General features: G+C 38.6%; 1 protein-coding gene across 2 annotated transcripts in view; it reads left to right on the top strand.

Moving 5' to 3' along the window:
- RAPGEF4 (Rap guanine nucleotide exchange factor 4) overlaps positions 1-17892 on the top strand; it is a 344824-nt gene that overhangs the window by 33619 nt on the left and 293313 nt on the right. For both annotated transcript variants that reach the window (XM_049773530.1, XM_049773531.1), the window contains exons 2-3: positions 12328-12470; positions 15434-15522. In XM_049773530.1, coding sequence (XP_049629487.1) covers positions 12328-12470; positions 15434-15522 — 232 coding nt within the window. The remainder of the gene's footprint in view (positions 1-12327; positions 12471-15433; positions 15523-17892) is intronic.

The raw sequence follows: 17892 nt of genomic DNA, 5'->3' as shown, positions 1-17892 counted from the left end.
GCACCTCAGGTCCCAGGACCCATCAGGGCTTTTTTCTAAGTTTCTCTCAGTGCAACTGCATTACAGCAGAGTCTCTGGTTTGGCTGATTGAGTGAGGCATGCACATATGTGTGTGTGTTAAGAAAAGAATATTCTAAGGTATTTTTTTAAAGATGGTGAGGCAATGGGAGGTAGTACAGTGGGTAAAGCACTTGCCTTATAGGTGGCCAGCTGAGGTTGATTCCTGTCACCACATATAGTGCCCTAGTGAAGCCAGAAAATGACCCCTTAGAACCAGGTGTGGCTGGGTGTGACCCAAATCTCACACCCCCAAATTGGTGGCAAAACAGACTTTATTTAGGACCATCTGAATTAGTAGAGTGGCCATGCAATGAATTTTATAGTGGGGGGAGTAAAATGGGCTCAGTTCTGAACATGGCATACATTTGGGGAAAATTACATAGTCTAGGAGAAGAATGTGGGGCTACTAGATGCAAAATGCCAATAATAAGCATCTGCAGTAAGGGGCCTTCTAGCTAAGCTAGAAAGATTCTTGGTGGGGATAATGAAACATAATCTATGAATGGTGGAGGGTAAAGAACATGACCAGCTACTAGGAGTCAGGGATATTTGGGGATAGGGGTGTTGGGGGGTGGTCTGGTTAAACTGAATCGACAAGATTCTTGCAAAAATTGAATTTTATTTATTTTTATTTATTTGCTTTTGTTTTGGGGTCACAACTGGCAGTGCTCAGGGGTTACTCCTGGCACTGCGCTCAGAAATCATTCCTGGCAAGCTTGGGAACCATATGGGATGCCATGGATTGAACCCAGGTCCGTCCCAGGTTTTCTGCATGCAAGGCAAAAACCCTATTACTATGCTATCACTCCGGTCCCTGCATGTTATTTTTAAATATAATTTTAATGAGGGGTTGGAGAGATAGGATAGGATGTAGGGCATTTGACATGTACTGGTCAATATAGTCTCTGAGCCCTGCCAGGAGTGATCCCTGAGTGCAGAATTAGGAGCAAGCCCTGAACACTGTTGTATATAGCCTCCTTCCAGGAAACCCCAAATTAAACTATCATTGTAGTATATATTAAATAGTTTTGAAACATGCATAACTGAAAGTCAGTGTATGTGTCCTTTTTGCTCTGATTCATGATGCCCTTTCTCTTCTCAGAACCACTAATTGGATCTTGGAGTCCAAAAGTTTATTATTTGCTTATTTCATAGGGACCACTCCCAGAAGTGTTTTAGTCTCACTATAGACATATGTAAATATCTGCAGATTGAATGAGAACATTTTCAACACATTTTTCCTGAATTTTGTTGACATTGTTGGGAAAACTTGTAATTAATAGGGTAAACATTTCAGTGTTCTAAGTGGTTAATAATCACATAATTAAAATAATAACATGATAAGTGGTAAATATGTTGCATTTCAAAGACTTTTGATATCTTCATGTCATCATTGGCACTATAAACACATGATTTTAGCATACTAATGCCTAGACAGAATCTGTGTCAAATATTTCCTTCAAGTAAATTGGGAGTCAAAATATTTATTTTATCTAACAGGATTGTGATGATCAAGATTTTTCAAAGCCCTTTGAACAGTTGGTAATATTACAAATAGATCATTAGTACATAATGTTTGAGAATGTTCTATTAAGTTTTTATCTTTTTGGGGGGGCTACACCAAGTGACACTCAGGAGTTACTCCTGGCTATGGGCTCATAAATTACTCCTGGCTTGGGGGACCATATGGGTATCGAATCCCGGACAGTCCTAGGTTAGTGCCAGCAAGGCAGACGTCTTACCACTCCACGCCACCTCTCCAGGCCCGAGAATGTTCTATTATTATCATAAACTGTACATGAAATAGATTTCTACAAAATCTTCAAGTAGCACAAGAAGCTACTTTTTTAAAGCTATTTAAAAGAAATTTTAAATAAACTTATTTAAAAAGAAATTTAAACACTTCTTATTTCCATTACAAAGCTCTCTTAAAATATCTAATGATGGTGAGGTGAAGGTAAAGTAATAATAATAATAATAATAATAGCTTCTGTAGCCTTTTATAATTCATAAAGCTCAGATGTATTATCTCAGCTATAACAATGCATTGGAGGCAGAGATAAGCTTTTTATAACCTTAAATTATTATAAAAACAACTGAGTTGAAATAATCTGCAAAGCCATTTTCATGGAAGTTTATATTTAGATAACATTACAATCAGTGTTCTAAAGTATATTTACTGATTTTCAAATGACATATAGAAAATTAAAGCAAAAATTCATAGGTGAAGTAGAGGAAATTCAGCATTACACTCCCTCATGGTGCTTCTGCCCTGAATGATCTTGTCCATTTTGGGGCTCAACCCTCCATTGATGATTTGGTAGATTAGCTACTAGAAATGAGTGCTGCCCCTCTTCTTTATCTACTTCCAGCACCCCTTAGGTCTAACTGAGGCAATATACTCTCCTGGCAGGTCCTAAGAGTTTTTCGTGGAATTTAACGCTAAGTGTCAATTCAGACAATTGAATTGATACTTCCATAATAAAAGACCAGAAAACCTTATATAGCCACAAAGGAAATCAATTAAAGAGACATTTTTGCTGTTCTAGTTATTATACACCCACCTCCAGCCTAAGTGTTGTTGTTTTGTGTTTAACTGACCCAGAAACTAGTCCCTAGATTATTCAGAATTAACGAAGTTAAGATTGAGCAGGTTGAAATATTGCTTTGAAAATTGTCGACAGAGCATGAAAACCAGCTAAGCTTTGCAAAAGCCGGCTCCCTGTGTGTGACACCAGGCAGGGAAAATCCGCAAAAGTACACCGGCCCACTGGGGCCCAACTGTGAAAAATTGTGAGTGTGACCTGTCTATGTCTGTCTACTGTCCTCTTGCGTGAAACTCTTGTGAGTGGGGCAAAAAGAGGCTCCAGCGGAGCACGGCCGCGTAGCGAAGCGGAGCGGCCGTGCACTCTTTCTAAGGAAAGAACTCCATTGCAACAAGAAGGAAAAATCACACTAAGAACGGCTCTATATCACAGAAGCAAACATTTCTCTCCGGACAGTCTTCTCTGTTGCATGCTTGGGCCTAAGATTTGACCCAGTGTGAGGCTTCATCCACGGAGGACTCCCCTCCCTTAGATGCAAGTCAGCCCATCCAGAAAGGGAGGAGCCAGAGGAGTGTGCTGCCTGCATCATATAGACAATGAATACCACCACAACACGTAGAAAAACCCACAATACAAGTGTGACAATAGGGAAACAACGCAGGCCAGCATCAGACATAGAGAATGAAGATGACAATTCTGAGGACCAGATAATGACCAACCAACTAATCAACCTCTCAGATAAGGACTTTAGACTAGCAATATGGAAGATGCTCAACAGAGTCCAAGAAACCATGTATCGAGTTGAACAGAACACTAATAAGAACCAAGAAAATATATGAAGACAGAAATCACAAAACTCCAAACTGAAATAACATGTCAACTAACAGGACTGAAAAAGTCAGTAAACGAAGTGAATGACAAAATGGATAAGCTCTGGGACAGGGTATCAGAAGCTGAGAATAGACTTGGTGCTGTGGAAGATGAGATACATAACAATTCCATACAGCAGGAGAGATTGGACAAAAAACTTAAAGCAAATGAGCACACAATGGAAAAATTAGTCAAAGAATGGGAACAGATGAAAATAGAAGTCTATGATAAGATCAACAGAAACAACTTAAGAATCATTGGAGTCCCAGAGACCCAGGAAGAAAATTTCCATGAAGAATCAACGGTCAAGAACATCATTAAAGAGAAACTTCCAGAGCTAAAGAATATATGTGATCAAATCCTGCATGCCCGAAGAGTACCAACCAAAAGAGACCCCAGAAAAACCACCCCAAGACACATCCTAGTCACAATGACAAATCCCACAGATAGAGACAGAATTCTGAAAACAGCAAGATCAAAAGGGGAAATCACGTTCAAGCAAGCTTCCCTGAGATTTACAGCAGACCTGTCACCAGAAACACTCAATGCCAGAAAGCAGTGGTGGGATATTGTGACAAGACTGAATGAAATGAATGCTTCACCCAGAATACTATACCCAGCAAAACTCACTTTCCGGTTTGACGGAAGAATACATGGCTTCACAGACAAAAAACAGCTCAGAAACTTCACAGACACAAAACCAGTCTTAAGAGAAAAACTGAAAGACCTAATCTAAGACAAGACTACCCAAAAGACACATCAAATTTTGAAATAAAGATGGCGTTAAATCCAGGACAATTCTTTCTCTCAACGTCAATGGACTAAATGCACCAGTTAAGAGACACAGAGTGGCTAAATGGATCAAAAAACTCAATCCAACCTTCTGCTGCCTACAAGAAACGCACCTGAATAGTCAGAACAAACATAGACTCAAAATAAAAGGCTGGAGAAAAATTATCCAAGCAAACAACACCCATAAAAAAGCTGGAGTGGCCATACTAATATCAGATAATGCAAACTTTATACTCAGGAAGGTTGTAAGGGACAAAGATGGACATTTTATATTAATCAAGGGGTGTGTAGAGCAGGAAGAAATCACTCTCCTAAACATATATGCACCGAATGAGGGGCCAGCAAAATATTTAATACAACTGTTGACAAATCTGAAAAATAATATCAACAACAACACAATAATTGTGGGGGACCTTAACATGGCTTTGTCAACACTGGATAGGTCAACCAGACTGAAACCCAACAAGAATATACTAGACCTGAGGAGAGAAATGGAAGAAAGAGGCCTAGTGGATATATATAGGACACTCCATCCCCAGAAACCTGGATACACATTCTTCTCCAATGTACATGGGACATTCTTCAGGATAGACTACATGCTGGCACATAAAACATACCTCCATAAAATCAAGAGGATAGAAATTTTGCAGACTACCTTCGCTGTCCACAAGGCTCTGAAATTATTTGTGAACTCCAAAGGGACTCAGAAGAAACACTTTAACACCTGGAAGTTAAACAGCCTCATGCTCAATAACCAGTGGGTCTGAGATGAGATCAAGGAGGAAATCAAAAGGTTCCTGGAAACAAATGACAATAAAGACACAAACTATCAGAACTTATGGGACACAGCAAAAGCAGTACTGAGAGGAAAATTTGTAGCTTTGCAAGCACACATCAGGAAGGAAGAAGGAGCTTACCTGAGTAGCTTAATGACACAGCTAATAGAACTAGAAAATGCTCAACAAAAGGACCCAAGAATAGGAAGACAGAAGGAAATAACAAAGCTGAGAGCAGAAATCAACGAAGTGGAAACTCAAAAAACAATCCGAAAGATCAACGAAAGCAGAAGTTGGTTCTTTGAAAAAATAAACAAGATTGATAGACCACTGGCAAAACTAACAAAGAAAGAGAGAGAGAGAAACTTGATAACTCGTATCAGGAATGAAAAAGGAGAGATCACTACTGATATGACAGAGATTCAAAGGGTAATCAGAAACTACTTTGAAAAACTCTACGCCACTAAAAATGAGAACCTGGAAGAAATGGATAAATTCTTGGACTCTTATAATCTTCCACGGTTGAAAGAAGAGGATGTAGCATATCTAAACACCCCCATCACCATTGATGAAATTAAAACAGTAATCAAATGTCTGCCGAAAAACAAAAGCCCAGGTCCAGATGGATTCACTAATGAATTCTATCAAACTTTCCAAGAGGAACTACTGCCAATCTTGGCAAGACTCTTTCATGAAATTGAACAAACAGAAACACTTCCAAATAGCTTTTATGAAGCCAACATCACCTTGATACCTAAACCAGACAGAGACGCTACCAAAAAAGAAAATTACAGACCAATATCACTGATGAATGCAGATGCAAAGATCCTCAACAAAATCCTGGCAAATAGGATTCAATGCCTCGTTAAGAAGATCATCCACTACGATCAAGTAGGTTTCATCCCAGGAATGCAAGGCTGGTTTAACATCCGTAAATCTATCAACATAATACACAACATCAATAACAAGAAAAATAAAAACCACATGATCATATCAATAGATGCAGAGAAAGCATTTGATAAGGTCCAACACCCATTCTTGATCAAAACTCTCAGCAAGATGGGAATGGAGGGAACCTTTCTCAATATAGTGAAGGCCATCTACCACAAGCCAGTGGCAAATATTATCCTCAATGGAGAAAAACTGAAAGCCTTCCCTCTAAATTCTGGCACAAGACAAGGCTGTCCTCTCTCACCACTCCTATTCAACATAGCACTGGAAGTACTTGCTATAGCGATTAGGCAAGAAAAGGATATCAAGGGAATCCAGATAGGAAAGGAAGAAGTCAAGCTCTCACTGTTTGCAGATGACATGATACTCTACTTAGAAAACCCTAAAGACTCTATCAAAAAGCTTCTAGAAACAATAGACTCATATAGCAAGGTGGCAGGCTACAAAATTAACACACAAAAATCAATGGCCTTTCTATACACCAATAGTAAAAAGGATGAAATGGACATTAAGAAAACAACCCCATTCACAATAGTGCCACACAAACTCAAATATCTTGGAATCAACTTGACTAAATATGTGAAGGACCTATACAAAGAAAACTATAAAACTCTGCTCCAAGAAATAAGAGAGGACACACGGAAATGGAAACGCATACCCTGCTCATGGATTGGCAGGATTAACATCATCAAAATGGCAATACTCCCCAAGGCATTATACAGATTTAATGCCATCCCTCTAAAGATACCCATGACATTCTTCAAAGAAGTGGATCAGACACTTTTGAAATTCATTTGGAACAATAAACACCCTCGAATAGCTAAAGCAATCATTGGGAAAAAGAATATGGGAGGAATTACTTTTCCCAACTTTAAACTGTACTACAAAGCAACAGTTATCAAAACAGCATGGTATTGGAATAAGGATAGGTCCTCAGATCAGTGGAATAGGCTTGAATACTCAGAAAATGTTCCCCAGACATACAACCACCTAATTTTTGATAAAGGAGCAGGAAACCCTAAATGGAGCAGGGAAAGCCTCTTCAACAAGTGGTGTTGGCACAATTGGATAGCCACTTGCAAAAAATTGAACTTAGACCCCCAGCTAACATCATGTATGAAGGTAAAATCCAAATGGATGAAAGACCTTGATATCAGCCCCAAAACCATAAGATATATAGAACAGCACATAGGCAAAACACTCCAGGACATTACAGGCATCTTCAAGGAGGAAACTGCACTCTCCAAGCAAGTGAAAGCAGAGATTAACAGATGGGAATATATTAAGCTGAGAAGCTTCTGCACCTCAAAGGAAATAGTGCCCAGGATACAAGAGCCACCCACTGAGTGGGAGAAACTATTCACCCAATACCCATCAGATAAGGGGCTAATCTCCAAAATATACAAGGCACTGACAGAACTTTACAAGAAAAAAAATCTAACCCCATCAAAAAATGGGGAGAAGAAATGAACAGACACTTTGACAAAGAAGAAATACACATGGCCAAAAGACACATGAAAAAATGTTCCACATCACTAATCATCAGGGAGATGCAAATCAAAACAACGATGAGATACCACCTCACACCCCAGAGAATGGCACACATCACAAAGAATGAGAATAAACAGTCTTGGCGGGGATGTGGAGAGAAAGGAACTCTTATCCACTGCTGGTGGGAATGCCGTCTAGTTCAACCTTTATGGAAAGCGATATGGAGATTCCTCCAAAAACTGGAAATCGAGCTCCCATACGATCCAGCTATACTACTTCTAGGAATATACCCTAGGAACACAAAAATACAATACAAAAACCCCTTCCTTACACCTATATTCATTGCAGCATTATTTACCATAGCAAGACTCTGGAAACAACCAAGATGCCCTTCAACAGACGAATGGCTAAAGAAACTGTGGTACATATACAATGGAATATTATGCAGCTGTCAGGAGAGATGAAGTCATGAAATTTTCCTATACATGGATGTACACGGAATCTATTATGCTGAGTGAAATAAGTCAGAGAGAGAGAGAGAGAAAAACGCAGAATGGTCTCACTCATCTATGGGCTTTAAGAAAAATGAAAGACACCCTTGTAATAATAATTTTCAGACACAAAAGAGAAAAGAGCTGGAAGTTCCAGCTCACCTCAGGAAGCTCACCACAAAGAGTGATGAGTTTAGTTAGGGAAATAACTACATTTTGAACTGTCATAATAATGAGAATGTATGAGGAAAATGGTGAGCCTGTCTAGAGTACAGGCGGGGGTCGGTTGGGGCTAAGGGAGACTTGGGACATTGGTGATGGGAATGTTGCACTGGTGATGGGTTGTGTTCTTTACATGACTGAAACCCAAACACAATCATGTATGTAATTAAGGTGTTTAAATAAATAAAAAAAAGAAATTTGTCCCATTACTTTAGTAATTGAAGGGGAATAAAATAATCTCAACCAAAATGTGCCAAGATGGCTTGTGGATTACTTTTGAGGTGGGGATAATGATATACAACAGACTCAGGAAAATTTTTACTTTTCCATTTAGTACCTAAACTAATTTAGTTAAGGTGGAGGAAGAGGGAGAGACAGAATACCAGAAATAACTTTGTATTTTGCTGCTTTTTATTATATTTTTTCAGCATTTTAGAATTTGAGGTGAGAGCGTCACATCTCTGTACATGCATATCAGTATTTCTCAACATATTTTTAATCATGATCCTTCTTTTCTTATTATTTGGTCCTCTTGGTTGGTTCTTAGTTTGTGTTTTGGCCCCCAGTCTATGCAATTTTCACCTGTATCCATCCTTGGGATATCTTTGGGATTTAACGGGGAGATATACGCCTGTTTGAGAATACTTGTATTCCTCACACCTACCACAAAGTTCTAGCACCATCCCTCCACCAATGGAGCCCACATATTATCCCTCCCATACCCTTTTACACTTATTAAGTACCATTTTCACTGAGTCTAGAAGTTAAATTTTTCCAGTTATATACATATATATATATATTGTTGCTGAAGGGGTACCATGCATATCACTTTATCTCCTTTCAGCGCCCATTTCTTGACAAGTGATCATTTCCAACTATCATTGTCATTATTTGTGGCAAGCTTCCTACCATGGACTGGTCGTCCTGACTCTCATCTCTTGTCTCTCTGTATTATTTAAATACTATTTTTATTTTACTTTTCACATGGGTAATCTGCACTGTATAAAGGAAGCAGAGAGCAGTGTCTGAAGCAAATTAAACTTCGAGAAACTTGCACCATGGATTTAGCTTCCCACCTGGCCTCTTGGCTACTGGTCTCCACTCTGTTATTTCTGTCTCTACTGCAGTCACCAGCCATGCCACTCTGCTGCTTAAGTTGCTTCTGCTGAAGGTCAGCGGGAGAGCTTTTTCGGGAGTTTCATGTGCTTTCTGATGCATGTGCCCATCTCACACTGAGGCAGCGACAGTAGGGAATGAATTTGAGTGATAGTGAATTGGTAGAATTATATGAGGGCAGATGAGCGTGTTCTCTGCAGACTTATGTGGCAGTAGGAGTGGGGATGCTGGAGTGGGCATGGGAGAGATGAGTTCAATTTGAGGCCAATGTAGAATCTTTTACACCAGCTCTTTCACATGTTCAGCCCACTGCTGGGAATGATGGAGATTAGAAAGGAAGTGTCAGGCTTGGTCTGTATGGAGGGGAGAATCTATGTAGCATTAGGAAATGATGAGGTCATCATTGGGAACGAAAGGGAAAAGAAGGATTATCCCTAGTGGTGGAGTACACTGTGGTATTTCCCAGCTTTGTTAAGTACCTAGGCAAAGCCATTCAGCTGGACCATGGATCCTGAAGGCTCTGGGGAAGAATCTTTCCTGGCTTCTTTTTAGCTTCTGCTCATCACCAGCATTTCATGGCTCTTAGACCTATCGTATCATTCTCTGTATCTGCCTTCCTTTGATCATCTGACTCATGTAGCTATACTTAACTTTCCCTGTTCTGATATGGAAAACTCTACACCTAGATCCAGTTCAACCTCATCTTGATTGAGTTACATCTGTAGAAATCCTGTTTGAAAGCAAGGTCACACAACTATCAGGTGTGTGGGGACTACAACAGAGCTTTTGAGAAGTTTACAATTCTAGCTATGGTAGTTTTCAGAGTTGAGGCCAAGGAGGGGAGGCCTGGAAGAGACCTATACAGTGTCAAACACTCGTCTCTCCTTTGTTTTGTTTATTTGTCTCTGGTAAATAAGATTATCTGGTGTTCAAAGAACACCTACCTTGATTAGAACATTATCCATCTTGACTAGTTGCTGCCTAGCCAACCACAGAGTGCTGTGGGAGTATACATGAAACTGGATAGTTTCTGTACAATGTAATGTATATATCAAAGAACATATGATTATAATAAAGCATATTGCAGGACAAGATCAAAGAAAAATTATAGAATCTATAAAACTGTCCTGTCTTTGCTCTCTTCTTTGTTGATTTATCTTCATCTGGAGAACACAAAATGGCAGTGAGTGATTTAGATCTGTTCTGCAGCTATTTTCTGTTTGTCTCAGCAGTTTAAAAAATGTGACCAAAGACCTAGAGAGTTATTTTTTCTTAAGCCATTGGAAAAGCTGATGTGTGGCATGTGTTTCCACTGAATGAGGAAAATAGCTGAATAAGAAACTCTTTGTAGAGTTTGATTTCTCTGGTTTGCTGTGATCTCCACCATTCTCTGTAAATGCTAGTAGTAGTAGGTCTGAGTATCAGTTTTTATTGGTCTTTGTGCTTTCCCAATTGTGGGTCATTTTTTGGGGGGAGCATACCTGGCAGTGCTCAGGGGTTATTCCTGGCTACGCGCTCAGAAATTGCTCCTGGCAGGCTTGGGGACCATATGGGATGCCTGGAATTGAACCCAGGTCCATCCTGGGTTGGCTGCATGCAAGGCAAATGCCCTACCACTGTGCTATCTCTCTGGCCCCCACTATTGTAGTTTTATTTTTATAGTAGAGTGCTTTTCATTTAAAATGTTCTTTAAAAATTGTCTTTTTTCTACATGATTGGCAGGCATTTATGTTTATGATCTAACTTTTAAATAAATTTGTATTTTGACGTGTTACTACATGATGGTGCTTTTAAGGGATTAAATACTATGTAAGAACTTCATATTGATTCTAAGCTTGATTTCCTCCCTCTGTGTTTCCTTTGCTCTCATACTACTTCCATAGTCCAACACATTTGACTCCAGATGTCATACAGTTTAATTCAATGATGGCACTATCCACTCCAAGATAGTGTCAGATCCCACAGTTAAGGGATGGGTCTCACAAAACTTCTATCCTCTGCCCTTCTCTCAACAGCCCCTATTTCAAATATCAGCCCAGTGCTTCTAAAAAACTATTGAAAGCTAAAGTTCCTGCAGTACCCACCCCACTTTAGGGTTAAGCTAATTTGCTGTAGCATCTCACAAAGATTAGGAAAGCATTAGTGGTAAGACCGCAAATATAGCATGTTTTAGACTTTGAGTTTGACCTCTGTTACTACATACCCTGTCTCACTATTGCTTGGTGTGGACTTATAGAAATGAACCATTGACTAGATCACTGATTTATTAGAAAAAGACAAAATTTTCAGCCTTCTCAGCACCCCACTCTCTCTAAATTGCCATATGCTTACAAAATTCAGCAGCTCTCTGAATCCCATAGTTCAAAGATTTTTCTGGTTTTCAATCACTTAGGTTTGATTGATGAAATTATTGGCCATAAGTGGCTGAACTTAGTATCTAGCATCTTTCTCCCCTTGGTAGTCAGGGACTACAGCTGACAGTTCTAACCCTTTGACCACATGGTTGACTCTCATGAGAATCAATTTCCACCCCAAGGTTCTATGAACTTTTGTCCAAAAGTTACATCATTAACATAAAGGGGGCTTGTTATGAAGAATGATATTTACTTTAGGAACTGAAAGCAACAGATCAAATAAATATTATTGAAAAAGATGTCCCAATCTTCCTTTTGTTTTCCTACATAAAGTTTTATTTATTTTTTTGGTTTTGGGCTCAGATCCAGCTATGCTCAGGGCTACTTATTCTTGGGTTTGTACTCGGGGATCATACTGGGGTTGCTGAGGGGATCATATGATAAAATCACAATGGCATGCAGCACTCATGATTTAAGGTGACTGGTTTATAAAATCCCCTCTTTACAACCCCCCCCCCGAAATAATGTTTTAGGGATAGGTGATAAATATTTGCAATTGGGCTAATGACATAAATTTCTATATAAATTGAATAATGCATGTTGACTCAAGTAAATTTACACTGATAGAGACTTTTTTTGTCTTTTATTCCTTTTATAGACCATTGGAACGATCCAGTGAAGATGTGGATATAATCTTCACACGACTGAAGGAAGTTAAAGCTTTTGAGAAATTCCACCCAAATCTTCTACATCAAATTTGCTTGTGTGGTTATTATGAGAATCTGGAAAAAGGAATAACATGTAAGAAATACAATTCCAGTGATACATTTTTACATTGTTTTGCTCATTTGTGGTTGTCCTTTGGAGAGAGATAGCAAATGGAATGTTTATGTGCCAACTTCATGAGTTTCAGCCAAAAACATTAAGTTGACATTTTCATTTTACTTTGTTTATTCAGTTCATGGAGCATTTCCCAGCTTTTTTGTTCACAGAATATAAATGGTCCTCACGAGAGAGTCTTCCTTCCAGATGGCGCGGGGTACAGTGATTCATATACTGAACTATATCCTTAGGTAGTCAAATATTTGATTTTTTCCATTCAAAGAAAGGAGTGATGTAGTGTGATATATGAAGAAAAGACAAAAAGCATCTTAACTCATTGCTGAGTAAGGTTTTGAATGAACTTCATTGATATTGCCTGTTCTAAGTATTACTGAGGGAATAGAGATCATAAACTGGTAGAGTGACTGCTACATTTCTATTAGTATGTGCTCCTTTTTTATATATAACTTTGCATCTTGTAGTGCTCAGGGCTTACTTCTGACTTTGTGCTCAAGGATTACTCCTTAATGGCTTGAGGAATAATATGGGGTACTGGGATAGAACCTGGTTTTCTTTGTGCAAGGCAAACTACTCACTATGCTATCACCCTGGCTTCAGTTTTTGATCCTTTAAAAGTCAGACTTCCCATCTGTTTGAGAGGGTTTATGTTGCAAAAACTTCCAAGTAACACAATTATTCATGTATTAAAGAGGTCACTTACTTATGAATAAGAAGTTCTCAGGTAGGATGACTTCAGAGTTGGTTCATTAAATAGCTTCACAACATTATTAAGATCCCAGCTCTCTCTCTCCATTTGATTTTTCCCCCTTTGCATATCCTGATATTGACTTCTCTCTTTATAATGATCCAAAGTAATCCTGCTGAAACTATATCTTCTTGAGTTTCTTTTGGAAGTTTCGAAGTTTCAAACTTCCTTTATTATTCCATTGGCCAGAATGTGTCATGTGCTCACACAAATAAACCAATTACTAATAAAGATTGATTTAGACCAATGCTGATTACCAGTGTGGCTAAGAAACAACTCAAGAGCTGAGCAGTTGGCCCTTTGAGGAGGATGGACCCATATATGAAATCTGTGTTCAGCTGGATCAGAGTAAAAGAGGGCCTGATGTGCTTTACTGAAGGGAAACTAATAAGGTCTATTAAGTTTCATTCTAGAATACATAGACCAGGAGAGCAAAAAGAATATGTAACCCCAAACTCAAAGATTATGGTTTACATTTTTAAGTGTTCTTTAAGTTGTTTTCTTATGTATATACAGAAAATAATAGGCATACTTTTGTTTAAAATAATTATTCATGTATATTTCTTTCAAGTTAATAATGTATTTTATTACTTATATCAAAAATTTAATTATTTTGGGAATGAGATTTTATGTTTCTTACTGTTAAATAAATTTTCTATGAAATATAAAGGAAATTTGAATGTCAAACAATCATGTGTTTTGGTGCCTAAAGACTGAGAGGCACAGCCCTATCTCTAAATAAGTCACCTACAATGGCTAGTGGCAGGGAGTTACAGCAGTTCCTGGAGAGGCCACCTGTAAATGCATCACAGGCTTATCATGGCACTTGGTAGGAAGCCATTGTTGTTCTTGTCTTTCTACACCATGTCTTAGGGAGTTTAGAATAATTTGTTGTCACTGATTATGGTTCCCAGACGCTTATGCTTATGCAGTGAGTATCTTTCCAGAACTCAACTTTCCTCACTGAGTTGTCATGTGATTTTTTTGAGTCACTTGACCCCTAACTCAATGAAAGGAATTTTTAAAATATCAGATCATTCTCTCTAGTTATTTAGCTAGGAGAATTAAAAGGATCTGTATGAGGATTCTGTATGTTTCAGAATGACTTTCTTCGGTACTGGTCTTAGCATAATGTAGGGGCTAGGTTCTATCCAAATATCTTCATGTTTTCTTTTATGAGATAATAAAAACAAAGCAAAAATTTTAATGAGGATTATTTCCAAAGAGCAGTTTACTCCTAGTATGAAGAGTAATGAATTAATAAAACATGAAAATGTACAATGAGAATACATTAAAGTGATAATACAGTAAAGCTTGGGGCATATTTCCTCAGTCATTCATTGCTTGGCTTTATAGGAGACTTTGTATTTAAGAAAACATTCCCCCTTTAGCTTTAGGAAGTTCAGGTGATAATCTGATATGTTGTTGACTCAAATGATCTTTGAAAAATATGTTACCTATGATACAATGAATCACATTTAACATAAATTGTATAGGACTTCTGCAAACTATTCTTAACTTTCAAGTATTTTATTGCATTTAAGGTTTTTATTCCTTATTACCACTCTGTAAATATGAAAGGGTTCTGCTTGATAAGATTTCTACTTCATAGCATGTAGATTAAGTAGAATATAACTTAGAATATAACTTGTCAGAGGAAGAACTATATCATGTTCTTGTGAAGGTGGAGAAATTATGATAAGCTCAACTTGGTCCAAGTCATACTTTTAAAAACAGCAAGAAAGGCCGGAGAAATAGCACACACAGTGGGTAGGGGGCTTGACTTGCATGACTAGAGTTTGATCTGTTGCATCCCAAACCAACCAGGAGTAATTCCCGAACTGAGAGTTATGTCAAGTGTGCCCCCCACCAAAAAAAGGCAGCAGGAAATTCATAGGTCATGAAGTTGATATTAAAATTACCATACAGGGGCTGGACCACAGTGGTAGGGCATTTGTCTTGCCTGCAGCCAACCCTGATGGGCTCCAGTTCGAATCCTGGCATCCCAGATGGTCCCCCGACCCTGCCAGGAGTGACTTCTGAGTGCAGAGCAAGGAGTAACCCCTAAGTGCTGATGGAGTGGCTCAAAAAGCAAAACCAAAGACAAAACAAAAACAAAAAAACCTTCATACATTTGATATATTTACATTGCCGTTTTTTAATTTTTTTTTCTCAGTATTTCGCCAAGGTGATATTGGAACAAACTGGTATGCTGTTCTGGCAGGGTCTTTGGATGTTAAAGTATCTGAGACCAGCAGTCACCAGGTATGATACATCTTTTTTAAAATAGTATTTGTCATTGTTTTCCTTTTCTTTTATAAAGAGTTTTAATTTGCAGCACTGTGATTTAAACTGTTGATGAGTTTTATACATATGGTGTTGGTGTGAGACCCTGGATTTGGTGTAGATACCTAAGACCCACCCATTTTTGGGAGGGGTCTTGGGAACAGGATACTAGGTGTGACCTTACCTGCAAGACCCGGCCCATTTCTGGGAGGGGTCTTGGAAAAGTTAAATAAGCCTTGGACCGAGGGGATTCGGCCCTTTCGGCCTTGCTGAGCTCGCTGGCTTCGGTGTCTCTGTTTCTGGTCTTGGACCAGGATGGAGGCCAAAGGGAAGATGGCTGAAAGGGTTTAGACGCAGGGTAGCCTAGAATGGCTGAATGCTTAAAAGGTTATGAGATAGGCCACACACCTGTGGTGGTCAGGGCATGAATAAAGCTGATGGTTCCTAATGCCTGCCTGTGAGTGAGTCTTCATTACGCCGTTCACCTGGGCCTGGGACCCGCCGGCTAGATGGGGTTGCGGAGCCACGTGGCTTGGGATGGCAGAAAGAAATCTATCGCCATCCACCGCCATCCAGCCCCATCGTTAATTATTTGATACAACAATATGGTATATACATATACCATATATATTATATATATCTTAAGATATTTTCTATTACCTTGTCTTTTATGTTTGTGGGAGTGTTGCTTGGAGTTCCTGGACATCTGATGCAGGGTATTAAAAACTCAGGGCCTCAAAAAAGGAACTTATATTCTCTGCTAGTGGGAATGTCATTTAGCTTAGCCTCTATGGAAAACAATCTGGCTATTCTCAAAAAAGAATGGAGATCCCATATTACCCAGAGATACAACTTATAGACATCTATGCCCTGTCCCAAGCACAACAACAGTTAAATAGGATATATGTTCATGCAGCACTTCATACAATAGTCAGTATATGGAAGTGACTTAAATGTCCAACTACTGATGAATGGATAAAAAAGTTTTGGTATATATTATCTACAATGGAATATGATGCATTCGTAAGAAAACTAAAGTCATACAGTCTTCAGCAACTTGGATGGAATTGGAAAGTATGATGTTGTGTGAAATAAGCCAGATATAGAAGAAAAAATAGAGGACCTCACTCTTTTCTGGTACACAAAGAAACAAATAAAGGAAATGGCTAATGTCAATTGATAATAAACCACGGGCTCTGGATACAGACTTGAGAAGACCTGAGGAGACTGGGAGTGGATATGATGAGGTAGACCAGAAGCAATATCTACTGGCATAGGGGGAAGGTCTGGGGCATGTTAGTTAATGATGGTAAAGTGAGGTAACTATATGACTCCAAACTGCAACTTTCAATCTATCAATAATGGGTGTATGAGGACTAGGTGACATAGGGACAGGGTGAAGGGTCATGGACTATTCTGTGGTGGTGGTATACAGTAATTTTGTACACCAGTACTATGGATTTAAATGTTAAATATAAATAGGCATGTTAACTGAAGTATAATTAAAATTTTAATAAAATAATGGACTGGAGAGATAGTAAGGTAAGATCCCACTCCACTCAGTATATGCCTTGTTACTCAGTGGTTGGAAACATCTATAAATGTAGTACCTTGGATTGGTTTTTAGACCACCTAATCCCACCTCCGGATGTGGTCTCTTCCTTTCTTTTTTTTTAAATATAATTTTTATTTTGAACATAGTGGCTTACATATTGTTGACAATAATATTTTAGGTACATATTTACATAAAATCAGGGGGATTCCCATCACTGATTTGTCCTCCCTATACCTCTGTTTTCGTCCTACCTCCCAAATCCTCCTCCCTCACCCCCGGGGCTGCTAGAAAATGTGGTCCCCTCTGTACCTAGTTTACTACTTAGTAGTCTTGCACTTATTTGGTCTTGGTACCTCCCTTATTTTCCCCTCTAACTGGGATGCAGGACTAGATAGTTCAAGATATATGGTTTTGTTTGAAAAAGAGAAAAGTAATAAACTGGGGTAAAAGTCTACACCAAAAATGGGCGGGATCCTTCTAGAGGCTCTCATCATCGGTTTGAGAGACGAAGGAGAAAAATAAGGTGTAACACCCAACAGTACAAAAAGAAGTGTCAAATGTTCAGTGAGCACTCCAACAATAACAACAATAAGCACCACAAAAATAGCCATGATCTTGAGATAAAAAACATGGCAGGGCATATAAAGAAAAAAAAAAAGAAGGAAAAAACATAAATGTAAATGGGGACAACAACTTCAATAACCACACCAAAACAAGGAAATCAACAAGAAATAGATAGGTAAATAAAAATAAAAAGTAATAAAAATAATGAGTATTTAAAAAATAATATATTT

The sequence above is a fragment of the Suncus etruscus genome, chromosome 5 (genome assembly GCF_024139225.1).
Source record: "Suncus etruscus isolate mSunEtr1 chromosome 5, mSunEtr1.pri.cur, whole genome shotgun sequence".
Classification (NCBI taxonomy): Eukaryota; Metazoa; Chordata; class Mammalia; order Eulipotyphla; family Soricidae; genus Suncus; species Suncus etruscus.
The sequence above is the reverse complement of the archived record's forward strand: the minus strand, read 5'-3'. Positions and strand labels throughout refer to the sequence as shown.